Source organism: Dermacentor silvarum, chromosome 2 (assembly GCF_013339745.2).
Source record: "Dermacentor silvarum isolate Dsil-2018 chromosome 2, BIME_Dsil_1.4, whole genome shotgun sequence".
Classification (NCBI taxonomy): Eukaryota; Metazoa; Arthropoda; class Arachnida; order Ixodida; family Ixodidae; genus Dermacentor; species Dermacentor silvarum.
The window spans coordinates 40,238,494-40,257,630 of record NC_051155.1 but is presented as its reverse complement, the minus strand read 5'-3'; the positions used below and the strand labels follow the sequence as shown (position 1 = coordinate 40,257,630).

Below are 19,137 nucleotides of genomic sequence, written 5' to 3'. Positions count from 1 at the left end.
AGAAAATTCGAATGCTACCCACTGCTGGGTGGCACTCGGACGTTAAAACTGTGACTTAGGCCAGCAGATATACTCCGGCTACATTTCCAGGATTTCTATTAACAGCCGTTAAATATTTAATAACATTTTGGAACGAGCCAACACACGCGTGTGACTGGGAGCTGACAGCAACACGACGATATCTTGGAGACTTCCGTCCCATTGTGCATATTATTCTTAAAAATTCTTTACGTGTTAAAAATAGTTCGCATTCGAAAATAGGTGCCCGTGATCATCTGCCAAGCGATGAGTGGCACACATGACGATGTTTTGTGACGTACCGTTGAAGTGGCGCGTGTCGAAGTGACAAATTATATGTAGTATGATTCACCTCAATACAAACGTGTAATAGGGTAAACATTAGCGCGTGTTGGTGAACTATAAGTGGCGCATGACTTTGAAAGCAAACAGCGCTAAAAGAAGGACTAAAAAGAAGCGCACAATATGGAGCGCCGTCCTGTGTCATGTTTAGTCCCGTTCGTAGTGCTGTTTGGTTTCGAAGGGGAAACATTGATTGGATCAAGTCAAATTTGGCGCCTAGGGTTACCCCCAAGGAAGGTTGTGCCAACGACATCTCGAACAAAAAATCCATCCAACCATGCAATCTACTTCGCTGCAGACGAGTACCTTCGCATCGTCGTTGATCCTGCATCTTGCAGAAAAAAATTTTTGAACTGTGCTTTAACTTCCTATTCAGAAAGCAGCCCTTTCCCATTCATCGGCAGGATCAGGTAATGTGAGATTGTATGAAAGGTGAAAGCTGCCTGCAAGGAGCACAACGAGTAGCGGGTATTCGGCATCTGCCAAACCAAAAGCACCTGACACCACATAGAACACAAGTTTTCTTTAAAAGCGTGCCTAGCCGCTAAGACGTTCAAGATTGACTAAGTTGTGCTTTTGGTTTGTGAATCTTCGAAACCTTTATATGCTTTCCATGACAGAGGATCACCTGTCCACGAATCCTACATGATATCATGAACGAGCAGAGCAGCAGCCGCGGTCTGTTTACAATTTCCCGCAGCACCGTAGTAGCAGTAGTGAAAATTATTCGGTGGTTGTTAACCTGAAAACCAAGAACTGGATGTGCATGCCTGATGCAGTTAAGTTCTATTATAACTTTTTTCCTGGTCGGTGAGTTGATAATGTTTTGTGAAACGCATGTCCCGGTGATGTCGAAATCAAGGTCAACCGCCACCTCTTTGGCCTTGTAGACATGGCTTGCTGTAAACATGAGGTTTCCCACGAGTTTCTCTTGAGATTAGCGCAGCGAAAGAATGCGTCCAAAGCCGCTATTCAGGACATTCCGCCATTTTAAGCGAGGCGAGACGTAGCCGCGTCGCTTACAAAATGGCGCCAATAGCCCCAGTTTGCTTTCGTAACGTGACGCAAATTTGACGTTTCGTCTAAGAAACTGTAATGTAGGCATACAACCTAGCGTTATTTATAAAGGAAAACAGTTTGCCTCCCCAGTAAAAATAAAGAAGCTAGCTCAAAGCGTACATTTATTCCATCCAAATCGTTTCTCGCTTCCGTCGACTGCATGCGCACAAGCTGTCATGTGCTTCATTAGCTAGGATGCGTGTCCTCGGGAAACGGAATGAGTCATCGTATATTGGCGCCCACGCGCTTGCTTTCTACCTTAAGACAACATACGCGACCTATCAGTGATGATGAGCGCACGCTCTAGGCCGCGTTATCGCTATCTCGTGAAGCGCAAGTAACTCAGCCCGACTCGTCTGGCTGAGCAGCAGGCGAATTTCATCGATAGCGTTATGCGCGCCAAAGGTATCCGCCTGCGCAACGCAAGCGCCGGCGCTGCCATCTCTTGTTCATTTCAGCCGCTATTCTAGACATACCGCCATTTTCTTCGAGGCATAATGTAGGCGCTAAAATGTCTAGAATATACTGGCTAGTGTGCCGACCATGGCCTCCCGAGTGGCACCGTTAGCAATGAATGTCGGCGGCTACCGCTAGGAGCGCTGCAGTGCGGGTGTGTGCCGCAGCGCCGCCCGCTCTTCATAGACCGCCGTGTTATAACAAGGGGGCTGCTGCACTTTTTGTGTTTATAAAGCTGTAGGAGCAGTAAATTTGTCATGTAGGGAGGTGATTTCTAATTTAGGGTTTCTTTTGGCTATAAGAAAGCTTATTTATTGCTTGCTGCCTGCGTTTAAGTTTGCGTACCAGCTAGCTCTGTTTCGAGTGTCGAACCTCAAGTGGTTCAATTCAGGAAAAGGAAACACTACATTCGTTTTCTAAGACAGTCCAGATCATTGCAACATACGATTTTTAAAGCATACTTATTCCGCGACTATTACTCATAGAGAATAAGAATGCCTAATTTATATAGACATGTGAAATTGCACTATATATAGGATGTTTTTTTAAACAATACAGATTTTTATTTTTAAAAAGTAATGAACGAAACGAACGTGGTGTTTTCGCAGGCGAGTTCGTAGGCGAGGCGGACACTGCCGCAAATAACGTGAGCTTCAGAAAACTAATTTGGAAAAATGTATGATTACCTTTTTTATTCGTGTCTGGGGAGCGTTGTCTAAATGGCAAAGTGACATTTTCATCCACACCCATCTTTTAAAGACGTTGAGAATCGCACCTAATTCGGGATATTCAAGAAGTGTGTGGCAAAGTACGAATGACAGCATGCCGCGGCCAATCCTAACCCGACACACAGCCGCACTCGCTTGCCAGGCAAAGCGTATGTGACGCATCAGTAGCTGCCGCGACTACAGCTAGCCGAGACCTTCGGTTTGCTACTTTCTCGCGCTTGTCGTCACGGCGTTTCGGTCTTATATGACAGCGGGGTCGCCTTTTCTGTGCTCTAGCAGATAGTCTGAATTTACCTTTTAAATTCCATGATAAATATCTCGAAATAAGTGTGACTTTCAAGGTAAAAAAAACAAAGGTGCGTTAAAATGTGAGTGCCTTCATATTCGCCAGTTCAACAAATGTATAAAAAAAGCTAGGTCATAATTAATTGTTGTTAATTCATCTTCTGAACCTCACGTTATCAGCGGCAATGTATTTTCGCCTCGCCTCGGAACTCATCTGCAGAACAACGTCATTTTGCTGCTCTTATATAGCCTCTTTGTCAAAAATCTGGATTGTCTAAAAAACATCTATATAAGACTTATCTTCCATGATGCTCGTATATGTGCTTCGCATGTTCATCATCATACGTTTAACAAGCTCACCATTGTATCGCATGCCGTGATGCGACGCGATACAATGGTGAGTTTCTCAAACGAGCAGCTCTTGTTGCACGACGTACGTCGTGCTACAAGAGCTGGTCTTTCAGGGCAAAATATTAACTTTTGATTCACTTGCCAGAATGTTCCTCTATGGAATTACTCCTTTTGATTGTTCATTTTCCCCATACTTTCCTACACTTTCGCTTTTTTGCGATAGCAATTGTATGGACACTCCAGGCGAATTTCCACCGTCGCCGTGATGTTCTGTGTATAAAGTCCAAGTGCGATAATATTGCGGCCGCACGCCGTCTTCTCTATGGTGCGAGCAAAAGCTTGCGAAGATTCTTCTCTGACTGTCTCTGCGAATGACTGACTCCAATTTTTTTTTATTTTCTCTCTTTATCTATTCTTCCCCTTCCCCCCTCCCCATGTGTAGGGTAGCCAACCGGGCACGTCCTTGGTTAACCTCCCTACCTTTCCCTCTTCGTTTTTTTTTCTCTCTTGCGAAGACGAGCCAAGAAGGATGGTAGCTTGATTGGTATATGAGAACTGTTTGGTAGACGCAGAAAACACGTAAAATGTTCCCCGTACATTGTACTTCTTTTCATAAGGTATAACTAACATTTTTTAGCGAGAACCATGTCTCTATAGTACTGCTTCCTTGAAGCAGGCTTTAATTAAACTGCGTCGACCATAAACAAGCTGGAACTGTTAATTAAGGCAACTTTCTTGATCAAGGATTATACCTCATCACAAGTTGTGCAACCTGTTTTGTCTTCTGTCTTCATCACAGCATTCAGAACACTACCATTTTCTTTAAATAAAGGTGGCAAGTAAATTATTTTAAGTTATTCATTTCACGTAACGTACCTTCTCAATAGGCATAAGCTAATGATTCCACTGGCCCAGATAGCGCGATTCATCCACGCGACTGGAATAGATATCGAGATTTCATTTCTGAATTGCAGTACAGATGACGACTTTAGCTGGTGGTTTGCGGCCATTGTGCACCATCATTTTGCAATCTATCAGCGCTCGCGGCTTTGAAACTAAAGCGTTGGACGCTCTCTTCTGATACAGAAGCTTTGTGGTGGACACCAGATCCTTCGAAGTTCTCCGATTCGGTGCTCTCAACGGCTGAGCACAACAAGGAGGCCACCGACTGGGTGCGCCTGTACTACTTTGATGGAAGTTCTTTCGCACACACACACGCACACACACACATATATATATATATATATATATATATATATATTGTAATAATATATGTATTATAATTTTCTCCTTGGAAATACAAGGTGCGTAGGATACTTATGGAATATCGTATGCACTACGTATCGCATCGATTTCAGACGCAATGTATTGCGGCGAAGATCGTTGAAAACGCCGTTCACGATGATAGTGAACGTGCGTTCGATGAAACGGCTTTTTAAATACTTTTCACACACCACAACAGTTGGCGTCAGGGTTTTGTCGTTTCTTTTTATCCTTCGTTCCCATTCTGCGAGCCGTGTGCCATCAGATGGTGCAGTGTACAAGAATAAAAGCCCTTCGCTCGAGCAGTAACTACTCCAGCACAACCACGCAAAGCAAGTCCTCTCTTCACTGTCGCTGTGGTTTCAACATTCTTTCACCGCCGTCACATAGTCCTCCTACTCACAGACACGGGAGGAGACAACCACAAACTCACTTGAAGCTTTTATGACGCAAGAACAAACACGCAACTCCGTAATGACACTGAAAACGCAAACACAGAAATCGATGCAACCACTGCGAAACTGCTCCAGCCAAGCAGACGACTCGCGGTGGGTCTGTAAAGCCCCAATATATAAAAAGTAGCGACACTCTCCTCCTCCGCCTTCCCTCCTCCTCGTTTCTCCTCTCTTTCGGGCTCCTTTTTCGACCGTTGCGCCGCTACACCGCTGGAAACACGTCCACTTGATTATCTTTCGCCGCTGATTAGGTTCGACGATCGCCGACTGTGTTCGCCGCTATCGTTGTGCTCCTCGCCAGTCTGTAGACGCTTCTCGGGCGAAAATGGTGATGGAGCGTGATCGTAAACAAATGCAGCCAGCGCCCGGCGGCGCGACGGTCCACGTGATGCCATTAGGTCAATACCGACGCGGCGTCGCCCTCGGACAGGGTGTGCGAGGAGGCGGCGGCATTCTTCAGAGCGTGACGCTACTTTTTATATATAGGGGTTTTACACCCAGCTGTATTGCTGCGACCCCTGTCAGCCACCGTGGGCATTAATTGCATACGGTGCCATGCTCCTCCATTGAAAAGAGCAGGTGGTCGGCACACTAGCCAGTATATTCTAGGCACTATATAGGCGCGTCGCTTACAAAATGGCGCCGATAGCCCCAATTTGGTTTCGTAACGTGACGCAAATTTGACGTTTCGCCTAAGAAACTGTAATGTAGGCATAGAAGCTAGCGTTATTTATAAAGGAAAACAGTTTGCCTCCCCAGTAAAAATAAAAAAAAATCTAGCTCAAAGCGTACATTTATTCCATCCAAATCGTTTCTCGCTTCCGTCGTCTGCATGCGCACAAGCTGTCATGTGCTTCATTAGCTAGGATGCGTGTCCTCGGGAAACGGAAAGAGTCATCGTATATTGGCGCCCACGCGTTTGCTTTCTACCTTAAGACAACATACGCGACCTACCAGTGATGATGAGCGCACGATCTAGGCCGCGTTATCGCTATCTCGTGAAACTCAAGTAACTCAGCCTGACTCGTCTGGCTGAGCAGCAGGCGAATTTCATAAATAGCGTTGCGCGCGCCAAAGGTATCCGCCTGCGCAACGCAAGCGCCGGCGCTGCCATCTCTTGTTCATTTCAGCCGCTATTCTGGACATCCCGCCATTTTCTTCGAGGCGTAACGTAGGCGCTAAAATGTCTAGAATAAACTGGCTAGTGTGCCGAACACGACCTCCCGAGTGGCACCGTTTGCAATGAATGTCGGTGGCTGCCGCTAGGAACGCTGCAGTGCGGGTGTGTCTAAAACCCCTATATAAGAAAAGTAGCGCCATCCGCTTCCCTCCTCCTCCGTTCCACTATCGCGCTCGGCGCGACCAGCGCGATCGAGGCGCGATATCGATAGTGGCGCCGCCTGCGTCGGGCCTGCCGTGGCAGACGACAGCTAACGCGCTACCAGAGGAAATCCGAGGAAAACTTTGATCGCGCCCTGCGGAGAAGTTTTTGAGGCGCGATTTTGCTTCGTCAGTCAGTAACTGGTCTTAATAATGCCGTTTTGGAAGTAGCAACGCGACGATGCGAGACGGCGCAAATATCAAGTGTGCAGCAAGCGTCTGCGCACGCCGGATGGTGAACAAAAAAAGCCTTTTGCACTCGCCTTGTCGGTTGCGGCAACTTAAGGCGCAGCAGCATGCCATCACAACGAAGTTCTTGTCCCTAACACGTTTGATCCGTTTGTGCGTACAGCACTTTCGTCGCACAGGCCCGAGAATGGCAGTCGGAGCGCGCTGGAAAGAAAAAAATATACAAAAGCGCGACGCGAACTTCCACGTGACACGGATTGGCCAATGGGGGAGCGGAGGAGGCTGGGGCGACAGGAGGCGGCTAAGAGAGGGCGAGGAGGAAGCGCCGGGGTGAGCGCGGTGGCGGCAAGATCTAAGAATGGCGCCACTTTTATAAATATAGGGGTTTTAGGTGTGTCCTGATGAGCACATCCTGATGGAATGCGACGGGATCCACCCAGCGAGAACCGTAGGTAACGTGCAACTCCCAGAAGCGCTTGGTTTCAAAGTGGAAGGAAACAAACAGATCAGCCGTAGAGATCAGCAAAAGACGATTGGAGTACTGGTGGAAAAAAATCAGGGAAAAGATGGATACGACCTAAAATCATAGGCAGCGGCACAAGGCAAATTTTTGAAAAAGAAAAATAATAATGAGAGGAATATCAAAACTGCTAGATAAAGAACATGTATAGCATACCTGACTAAATAAAGCAGGCTAGGTGACTATTTGTCGCCGCCCCGTTTCAAAGGGGATGCCAATAAATCATCATCATCATCATCATCACGTGCCATGGCGCCGCCCGCTCTTCATAGACCGCCGTGTTATAACAAGGGGGCTTCTGCGCTTTTTGTGTTTATAAAGCCCTAGGAGCAGTAAATTTGTCATGTAGGGAGGTGATCTCTAATTAAACGTTTCTTTTGACTACAAACAGAATGAGTCGTCGTATATTGGCGCCCACGCGCTCGCTTTCTACCTTAAGACAACATACGCGACCTACCAGTGATGATGAGCGTGCTCTCTAGGCCGCGTTATCACTTTCTCGTGAAACGCAAGTGAGTCAGCCCGACCATCGCCCGACTCGTCTGGCTGAGAAGCGGCCGAATATCATCGATAGCGTCGCGCGAACCACATGCATCCCCTTGCGGGACCCAAGCGCCGGCACTGCCATCTCTTGTGCACTTCGCTGCTTACTCGCTCCGCGAGAGGATAAAGTCCCTATAGACCTTTTCACAAACGGACGTTTGAGCAGTGCCATTGGCTGACACGAGCGACGTCTAGCGTCGCCGCCATTTTGGACTGTGCGCCTTGCGAGAGCAGGCCCGCCGCACTTCGGTTGTGTGATCTTCGCCGCGCATTATTTCGATTGTTTTCTTCCGCTTCGCTTGTCTTGTGCCGCTTGACTTTTTACAGGTTTCACGTGTTCGCGTGAGCGCTCAGTGTAGTGTGCCATGGCAACAGCAAGCCCAGCCAGTGGATGTGGTGTTGCTTCGTCGGTAGCGGCGGCAGCCTCGTCTGCTTCGTCGAGACCTGGCGTGCTAATCAGTGATATATTTCATTGTTATTGCTGGGCACATGTGACCGTATCTTCGATTGAATCTGATCACCATTACGTTTCGCGATTGAGGGTTGCCTCATTTAGCGAAAGCAGACGCGTACATAGCTGTCAGGCAATGCTTATAGAACCAGGCGCCGGCGGCCCGACGACGCGTGTCAGTGGTTGGTAGATATGCGGTGGTTACTCCATATGCTTCCGACGCAACTGAACAGCTCAATCATGCAAAATTTATTGGATCTGGTGCGGTGCAGGGTGCTTATAACCAAATTTCAAAGCATAAAGCGTGGCGATCGAGCAGCGCGGTACCTGCAGCGAACCGACGCGCGGCAGTGATCACAGATTCCAGCGCGACTGATACAGCCCAGGTGCTAGATTTTTATTTTTAGTATTTATTTATTTATACATACTGTCAATCCCAATAGTGATTATAACAGGACTTGTTATAAAGATATATTTGTTTACCTATTTTTTACGTTTGTTTACCTGGAATGGATTTTCTTTCGAATGTCTGAATTTGGAACAAGCTTCGCTCACGGTGAACCTTAACGTAGATCGTGCGCGAAGTTTGCATTGAAGATATCGCGTACGGCAATAATTGTTCGTGTGCGCTATCTCTGAAGCGAAATAAGCCGATAATATTGCAGTGTTAGGGCGATCTCTGCTCTTTCTCTTGTTTCCCTTACACCGTCTCACTGTGATATGTTCATAATAAAGTAATGTCGAGTCTTAACAATTGTCGAATAAATAAATATCCATATGACTGTAAACCACTACTGACCATGAGTGAAAAGCGCTTAGTGGTCAGCGAAGCAGTCTCTGCACGCACGTAAGTATTTCACTTCATCGACTGTGCGAATTTATTTTTTTCGTTACTGTTATTCTTGCAAGCATGATGCTATTGTCCGAGTACCCATGCGAATACCGTTTTTTGACGTTCTTACTTGCGCGGGCTCATTTAGCGCGTTTCTACGCCACGCACAGTTAGCGCATCACGGTTCCCAAACTCTAACACTGGCGCTAGGCCGCACTGATGAGGTTGACACGTTCGTTTTTGCATTCTCTTGCTGCCCGAGCACATAGACAACGCTCAAAGATGGATGAGCTCGATGCAGCACCACACTGTTGAAGTTAATTACCTTTTGGACAGGGCCGCGTAGGGTGCGTGTGAACTCAGAGACAATGTTTTGGTGGACATAGGGTCTGCATACATCTTCCATAGGACACGATTTTTCGAGATCGTTGCGAAGTGTATTTACCGACTAGTTCTCTCGCAGAGTGCTCCAATTTGTCTTATACCGGTGCAACACGGCCACTTTTGATAGTGATCGAGACCGATCTGGATCGGAATGTTCGACCGCGATTGGCTCCCTTCCGCAGATTGAGCAGAGAAGCCAATCGCCACCAAGAAATTCGACCCATATCGGGCTCGATCACGATCAAAAGTGCGCCGTGTGACCCCCGTATTAGGCACTGGAATGAAGTCGTGTTTGAAAGAATAACAAATGTAGCCTCTGCCTCTACATACGAGAAAATATTGCATCGAAGAGCTGACAATTCTCGCAACCTGTTGGGAAATGTGCCGAAAAGAGTTTACCAAAATGCGTTATTTTACTGATGTGTGCATTGGTGCACATTAGACTGAAATGCCAAGTCCTCAGGTGATGCAGGAAACCGGCTAAGCGTGAACATACCACATCGCGGCAGCGGTCTCGCGGAGTGCTGCATTGTGGACACACTTAGTTCCCCAAAATCGTTATTTTCCGCTGGTTGTTTGTGCACCCATAAACTGCACAGTGCTGGCCTGTAGCCTTTTGATGAGTATATGTACCATTATTTACTAGCGTAAGTCATTCGTGACAAAAATAAACGGAAACATCAATAGAAAGCTACCACTCCACAATGCAAGCGCAAGGCAAGCTCACAGTCCAGACTGAACAGGCAACACATACACATACTCTCCACGACAGACCGTCGGGAGCGCCCTCGTGAAAACGTCTATATAAGAAAAGTACCGCCATGTACTCTTTCCTCCGTCGTCTACTCTCCTAAAGCGCGTGCTTTTTTCTTTATTTTTTGCTTGCGAAAGCGAGTCGACGGTGGCGGCCCTAGAAAGTCCCACGTTGAAACTTTCAGGCCGGGCGCGCGCCGCGCCGGCAACTGCGGCTGCGCAGACGACTTTCAACATGGCTCTGAGGCGAAAAAAAAAACAAAATATAAAGAAGTCAAATCGCGCGCTATCATCGTCCAATCGGAGATACAGCAGAGAGCGAAGCGGCGTTGATCAAAGGATGGCGGTACTTTTATTATATAGGGACTTTACGAGGGGAAACTTTAAGGTGGCGGTCCCACTCTGGCGGCACGAGCCCCCCCCCCCCCCCCCCCCCGTTTTCAGTACTTTTGGAGCAACCGTGGCGGCTGTTCTACTTAAGGCATGAAGTTGTCGTATAAACCATAAAAAGCTTAATTCTTGTAGATTCCAACTATATATAATAAAAAGAAATTGATTGTTGTGATTTATACATAAATGTTCAAGAACAAGCATGAGATACATGGTTTTTGCGAACTGTGTCTCAGTTGTGACCATAATTAGAAGGAACTACCACACCTACTGCATTGCGGATTGCTCTGTAGCTTTAGGACATATTTATCTAGTTCCTAGACGTAGCAAATTAATTTTTAAGTTTTACTTTTTGGATGACTTGCTTTTGAAAATTGCCAAATATTGCAATCTTCTGTTGTAAGCAGCCCGGCAACTACATGCTCAAGGAAGCTTCATTTTGGAGAAAGTCGAGTTCAAAGAATTTACATTTAGGACGCAAAACTTCATTCATGTAACTTTATTAGTTTTCCTAATAATGCTGCCGAAAATAAGCAATATTTAGAATTCTGGTTTTATTTTTGCCCATTTTTGCGGGAAGGTAATAAATCTACGAAGTTGCGCTTTAAAACTAATAAAGTTACATGAATGAAATTTTCTGTCCTAAATGGAAACTCCTTGAACTCTACTTTATACAAAATTTAGCTTCCTTGATCATGTAGTTGCCTGGCTGTTTACAACAGAAGATTGTAATATTTGGCAATTTTCAAAAGCAAATTATCCAAAAGTAAAAATTAAAATTAATTTGCTATGTCTAGGAACTAGATAAATATGTCCTAAAGCTACAGAGCAAGCCGCAATGCAGTAAGTGCGGTAGTTTCTTCTAAATATGGTCACAACTGAGACACAGTTCACAAAAACCATGTATCTCATGCTTGTTCTTGAACATTTATTTCCAAATAACATTAATCAATTTCTTTATGTTATATATAGTTGGAATCTACAAGAATTAAACATTTTGTGGTATATACCACAACTTTATATCCTAAGTAAAAGAGCCGCCACGGTTTCTCCAAAAGTACTGAAAACGGGGGGCTCGTGCCGACGGAGTGGGACCACTGCCTTAAGGCGCCGCCTTGCGTACATTTCTTTTTATCAATTAAGAAGTGACCGTTGTGACTTTTCGCGCCTTTGATGGCGCGAAAAGTCATTAATGTTGCTTACATTCCAAACGCAATAGTTAAAAGTGCAAAATGTCGCAGAAAGCTTGCTAGTTTAGGATACTATTTGAAATAAACGTGTTTTCAATAAAAATGATGGTTCAAAACACAAATGCCAACACCACCCTAGAGCGACGCAAATGCTATGAGCACGCAGTTGTGAGCGAAAGATTTCCATGGCCCCAAATGACAGGGAAAATGCGGTGATACGCCTGCCTCTCGACTGCTATAGCATATGGCTGCTCATTACCATAACTCGCGCGGCTCGTCGCGCCACATATTATGGCGGAAAATCTCTGCAATGGCGACCCAGCGCAACGTCACACAACGTCAAATTGACGTTTACGAAACGGCCTTTCCTGTGGCGTTCTTCACGGGATATTCTTTCAGCCAATCAACAAGCTGACATGCCGGCTATCTTGGAACGCAACCAAATATTCCGGAAATTGCGCATGCATTGCACGGGCTTCACGCTACCGTCTACTTTTTCTTTAAAGTATTACAAGTGCCAAGGACCACAAAAAATATTAGTCGATAAAACTTGCAGCTCCAAGTCACGTTTCGTCATTCTGATGAAAACGCAAAATTGAATTTTGCAAAACTTCTGTTTCCCGGAACAAATTTTAAAACACACGACCTCTGGAGAGCCAATGAGACAGTCAAGATGGCGGATAATGGCGGCCGTTGAGCCGCCATGTGTGTCCAGAATAGAGCCTCAAGTGCCGCACTTCGATGAATCGAATCGTTATGATCACGGGAACGCTGTTGGTTGCCAACAGCGTTCCAATGACCACGATTCGCACTTCAACCCTGGTGATATAGTCCTTCTTTGGACACCGTCACGGCGAGTAGGCCTTTGCGAAAAGCTGATTCCGCCTTACTCTGGCCCGTACCGGGTCTTGCGCCAAGTGACCGACATCACATATGAAATCACGCCCCTCGATTCCACGTTGTCTCGACCTTTCGCCGATGTTGTCCACGTGACACGCCTTAAACGATACCATTCGGACGATCTAGCATGCACCGGGACGGTGCCTTCGCCGTCGGGGATCATGTTACCAAGCAGCGATCGAGACAAGGCTGAGGACAATACAGAAGACGACGACGCTCTCGGATGTCGCGTGTACTGGTGTTGCATCTTGTATGCCTTGTATGCCAGTGGGCGCTTTGTAAATATTCTGTAAATATAATTTAAACCTCTTTTTGCCCGTAACAATATCACTGCGAGGAGTTTCTGCATATTGTGCACGAAGTGATACATAACTTTATTGTAGCGCTCCTTGCATTTAGGAATAACCAGTTGTGGTTATTGTGTCAGCTGCGGCAAGCTGCGATGTAATCGCCCATTCCGGTGTATTGGTGGCCGCACTTTTATGCTGACGTCATGAACTTTGTGGTCGTTCATCAGTCCGCCGATTGCACCACGCACCTGCACTCCACATAAATAGCGCGCAAAATCAGACTCTAGCCGGAAAGAAAGTATTGCCTTTTTGCAACGAAACCGCCGTTTACTAGCAGCCAGAATCCGGCAAATAACGGTCGGCACGGCGCCGTGCCTCAAGGGTTACCGTAGCACAATTGCAAAGTTTAGAGCTGGACGTGAGTTCTTATCGTGCTTTGGTGGTCTCCTATCTTCAGAGATTACTAGATCGTCGAAATAGCAATGTTTATACTTTATAGTTTCATTATTTTCCTGTAGGTATTTGACGATACTTTCTGAGTGCAATTGACTTCTCTAGAGTAAAGGGTAGTCTGCTTTCTACGTGATGTCACTTTAATAACATGCCATGCTTTTATACACGCATTGCTTATTACTTCGCAAAAAAAACGTTGTAGGGTGTCTTCCAAGCCCAACTCACAGTTACATAAAGAATGACGAATCGAGGCCGTATGAATTCTGCTTGTACGAAAGAAACGCACAATTTGCGAATACCTAAAACCTAAAACACGGTTCTCTTTGCTTTATACTTTATAAAGTGTGCTTTATACATTGCGCCTAATGCGCAATAAACACAGTGATATCAATATCAAAGACCCATATACCACATTTTGTGCCATCTTTCAACCCATGAGAAAGCTTTAACGGCTTCCAGCGTTCTCTTGATTTGTCCGAACTCAAGTTCAAAGAAGTACTTGCACTGCGGTTATTTCACTTCATCAGTAGAAAATTATTATGCATTTAAGGCCTTGAATTGAAAGCGTATTTCTATTAGGAACATTTTTGATCATAATTCAGAAACACGAATGGAGAGTTTCTGAATGATGTGGTGATATTACGTTCTAATATTGCAACGTCCTAGTAAAATTCGGGAAATATGAAAAGTCAACGCCCCTATTCTCTCCCGCTTGCTTATTGTGCCACTGCGTAGAGCGTCCAGAATAATGGGTGTCAGCATGTGGGCAGGGAAATGAGCAGGCCAGACGGTTACAATTGCATTACCGGTCATACCTATTGTTCTTGGTTGGGGCGATGGCGATTCTCCTCAACTAGAGTAGCTCATGCTACAGTACAGCTTATGCTGTGGCGTGGCGCTTACCGTTGTGTTGCTTTGGGTGCGCACACAAGTTTCAATTTTTGGTATCGCGCTTTAGTGCATAGATAATTATGTACACTAGTCGTAATTTACATGTCCACGCATAAGGATAGGTATTATTATAACGGCTAAAGAAAAAATAAGCTTCCCAGCAAATTACCTGGAGGGAACTGCATCCCATGTTCTGCGCAAGCATGATAAATTTAGGAATTCTTCCTAGCGAAAATTACAATATATATATATATACATATTATACCCTGTATACATATACACCCTGTATATATATATACAGGGTGTTTCAGCCAGCACTTTCAAAATTTATTAAAGGTTGCCTGTGGCAGATAGTCCAATTATAGTTCATGAGCTGGTCTACTCGAAGAGGCGGACATTACTTGCACAAAAAATTGAAATGCACAATCGAATAATCAACAAAAATTTACTCATTAAGTTTTAAACTAATTATCTGATGACACATATTGCAATATACAAATTGCAGCCGTGGAGTTCGCAAGGCGGATACACTTGGAATTTATTCTCAGGATAACACCAGTTTCGAGATAATATTTCCCGAACTTTGCGGAGAAATGCATTGGCATTCCAGTTATTTTTGTGCTTCAATGCATAAAGCGACGTTTTCTTAAGCAACAAACTGGAACGCCAATGCATTTCTCCGCAAAGTTTGGGAATGTTTATCTCATAACTGGTGTCATCCCGAGAATTCGTTCCAAGTGTATCCGTCTTGCGAACTCCACGGCTACAATTCGTAAATTGCAATATGGGCCATCAGGTAAATAACTAGAAGCTTGTCCGCCTCTTCGAGTAGACCAGCTCATTAACTATAATTGGGCTATGTGCCACAGGAAACTGTTAAGAGTATATGAAAGTGTTCGCTGAAACACCCTGTATATATTATTAACAATTACGGGTGAGCCAGTTCTGTTATTTCCTTTTCTTTAACGAAGTGAGAAATGCTTACCGCCCATCCATCATCATTATCTGGACAGCTACCAGTAGCAATCACTGCTGAGAGAGCATAAATACTCAAGATTAAAAAAGGCACTGTCAACATTCTCGTCTTGTGCGGAAGTGTTCTGGAATTTGTCCGGCTCCACATTCCATACCGCTTTATATACCTTGAAGAAGTTGGCGTAGACAATGGTGACTAAAGCGATGGATTGGTGTTTACTTCAGTACCAATATTACGAAACGCTTCTGCGTTTGCAAGAACAATACGCTGGATGGTCCATTTCCTTTGCATTCAAGTATTGTTTTGCGGAAATAATTTCTACGTCTATATTTATTCTTTGCTTCGCAGTTTTCTTTGACAGATGTTTTGTACCGACCTCGAATATAAAATTGTTTACAGTTTTAAGCGTCATTTTGTCATAAGTCGGGCCTTATTTTTCTCTGAGCGATTGCAGCTTTTGGCATTCCCCGTAAGATGTCAGTGTTCTCCTACTTCACTTCTCACAGATAGCACAGTCACATACTGTTCGTCACCGGGAATTGGTCTGTATATCACTGGTAACGAACTCAACACCTCAGTGACAGACGTTAAACGAATCATAACCTTCGAATTAATATTGATCAATGTATGCTGGCTTATTTGTACTTTTATGGAAGAGAGCGCTGTTTGTGCTATATTGGAGCTGCTATTGTAAAATACTATAACATTTGCACGATGAAATCTCACGAAGTTTCTTGAATACTCGTGAAATGAGGCATTGAAATTTACTGTTTGCCAAAAGAACGCCAACTTCTAATGTGTTCTTGTGCATTCTGATGGAAATACTTTGCATATTTTGTACTTTTGCGGCAAAGAATCTGCATGAGTGAAGGCAGCTGGTGTCTCTGGCAACGGCACGGCAGATTTCGACTAGAGAACTAGACATTCATCGAGTAGCGTCGGAAGTCGCTGCCTCTTCTCGCCTAGCAACGTTTGAATATGATATAAGTTCCTGTTGTAGATCTGTGTTTACTTGTGTTTACGTAATTGCATCACGTGCAGCACGTACACATGTAACAACCGTAGCACTTGGTGTAACTAACACAGCCTCGCTGTTTGACCATCTTCACGGAGTGGAAGGGGCGGTGATTTTTTTATCACCATTCAGAAACACGAATCGAGAGTTTCTCCCTCTCTCTCTTACGTGGTGACATTGCGGCGTACTAGTAAAATCCGGGAGATATGAAAAGACAACGGCGCTATGCTCTATCGCATGTCTATTGCACCGTTGTGTATGGCGTTCAGAATAAGCGGCGTCAGCATGTGGTCAGGGAAATGAGAAGGCCAGACGGTTTCACTTCTCGCTTTCGTGCCAATTTGGGCACTTGCGTGGCAGATGCCCGTTAAGGCCCCCTTGCAGCGGACTTAACGGGAGCAGTCGTAGATGGCCTTCTATGTCGTGCGAAGGCACACAAAGATACCTGCGAAAGGTTGGATACTGCAGTTGAATCTTGCGACCTGAGTGCCAATTGGTGGTCAGTCTCTCTGCTTTGAGAACCACTAAAATGTGACAGAAAATGTTCGTGGACTGTAAGGAGTGGGATTGCGAGCCTGAATTTCACTACAGCAGAATGGAAGCAAAAAAAAACAGCAACCGTTTGATTTGGACCATCGTGCAAGCCGATCATATAACGAAATATTGAGCGAAATGTCTGAATGTTTCATTTACTTTGTAAACTGACCACGTAATGACCTACCTATGCGCAAATATTTCACCACGCACTTCTCTTTTGCGCAGGTATCCATGTCCATGACTGCCCCGTGGCCATTTGTAGGCGTATCACCAAGGTTTGCAGCCTATCTATAGTCCTGGGATCGCAAACATAATGCATTTGTCCTTCAGATGAGCATGACGAATTTTATGTAATCGGTAATGTACCTTCGGGCTGTTAGCTACTAAAGGATAGATAACTTGTCGATGCTTTCACATATTATAGTTCTCTAGAAGCGGTTCAAAGGAATTCAATTCAATTCAAGTTTATTTGTCCTGAATTATTACAGGATCGGGAGCAGAGGCTAAAGGCTATAAAGCCTGACATGAGGCCTCGTGCTCCTAAATAGAGCTTGGCACGCTGGCCGCTGAGCATCTCATATTGACGCAGATGTTTTCAGAAATAAAACAATAACACAACAAAATTTAGCATGGTTTGTTACACAGTTTCAGAGAAAACATTAGAAAAGAACTTCATCACAAAAGCTTCATCTCAAAAGAAATTTCATCAATACACAATGTCAAATAAAGCATAAGAAAAGAAACCTACAACACATAACTCAAATTGATAGATAGAATGTAACAAATCAAGCACAGAAACTTTAATAAGCGTACACAATATCATGGTTCATTAGGATGGACTTGATAATAGTGTTTCAAGGTATGGGACTGAAATTTATGAGACCGTGTAAACGATTTAACATTGTGGTTATTTGATACTGAACGTGTTGCTTGCCATAATTTATCCTTAATGCTGGGATTTTCTGGCGTTGCTGACGCATGCTATAATGAGTATTGTCAGACGGGTACTGAAGACACTGGGGCTTGTTTTGTTTAACCCATTGCAGAATTTTAAAGTGATACAGTTTTGTTACCGTTAGTATTGCGTATTTTTCAAAGAGTGGTTTAGTTTTCAAGTCCCTGATAATACCATGGTATTGCTCGAATGCTCGCAAAACTCTTTTTCGAAGAACTAGTAATTTTTGATAGTTTGTTTGAGTAGTAGTACCCCATACCAAGATACCGTATGCAATTTTAGAGTAGAAAAGGGCATAATATAATTTATTTGTAACCACTTTGGTAAGACTGGGCTGAGCTTATACAAACATCTAACGGTTTTACTGAGTTCTACCGTTAGTTTTCCTTATGTGTGTTCCATGTCAAGCCTTCAGAAAACCGTACACCTAGAAACTTCTGGCTGGTGACTTGCTCTATCTCTTTGCCCTCGAATAAAACAGTCGGACTATAGTTACGCGGCTTATTGAGTGGAGCAACTACCATGTATTTCGTTTTATTAACATTTAGTTGCAGTTTATTCAAACTAAGCGGACAACTTTTGTAGATAGTTATTAACCTGGTGTTCAAGCTCTAGAATGGATGTGCCGGCTGAAGAATATGTTAGTGTCATCTGCATACATTATTAACTTAGGAGAACATGGGATATCACACAGGTCGTTTATAGTAAATTATGAACAATAGAGGGCCAAGAATAGACCCTTGTGGTACTCCCCTTGTAATGTTTAAGTAAGTGGATGCACTGTTGTTTAGGCAAACATATTGATGGCGGTTTGTTAGATAGTCTTTCATTAACTCAAGAACCACACCACGTACTCCATATTTGCTAAGTTTAGCCGTTAGTACTTCATGACATACCGAATCAAGCGCCTTCCTAAAGTATATGAACAAACCGAGTGAGTACAGTCTATGTTCGACGTTTGTGATTAGTTCATGTTTAATATTAAGCAGAGCTGCATCACAGGATTTATTTTTTTGAAAACCATACTGAGCCTCACTGATCACATTATACTTGTCAAAGAATTTGTACAAGCGTGCGTTTATTGCATTCTCAAATACCTTAGATAAAACAGGAAGAACGGATATTGGCCTGTAGTTTGTGCATTGCCTTTTATCACCACCCTTGAAGACAGGGCATACTCTCGCTATTTTTAGGCGGTCTGGAAAAATGCCAGTTTCGAACATTCTATTTATTATATAAACGATCATTGGAGCTATAATATCAGCTACGTATTTTAGCGGAGTTGCCTTGATCTCATCAAAGCCAGCGGCTACGTTATTCTTAATCTGGTTTATTAATTGTGTAGCGAAGCGTTGGAACTCTGAAGTGGGTCGTCCGCTCCCGCGCCTTGAAGTGGGTCGTCCGCTCCAGCGCCTTCTAGTGGGTCGTTTTCTTCGGCTCTCGAGCGCCGCTCGTGCTGAGAGTCCGTGCTGCGCTTTTTGGACTGTCGCTGTTGCGCTGCTTTAAGTGCCGTCTACTAAATACCCTTATA

At 44.5% G+C, this 19,137-nt stretch overlaps 1 protein-coding gene across 1 annotated transcript in view; it reads right to left on the bottom strand.

Annotated features, from left to right (window-relative positions):
- The window catches only part of LOC119441421 (uncharacterized), a 52,691-nt gene extending 37,476 nt beyond the window's left edge, over positions 1 to 15,215 (bottom strand). The window contains exon 1 of the mRNA XM_037706044.2: positions 15,109 to 15,215. Within this exon, the coding sequence (XP_037561972.1) occupies positions 15,109 to 15,201 (93 nt within the window). The 5' untranslated portion in view covers positions 15,202 to 15,215. The remainder of the gene's footprint in view (positions 1 to 15,108) is intronic.
- Between the last annotated feature and the right edge of the window lie 3,922 nt (positions 15,216 to 19,137).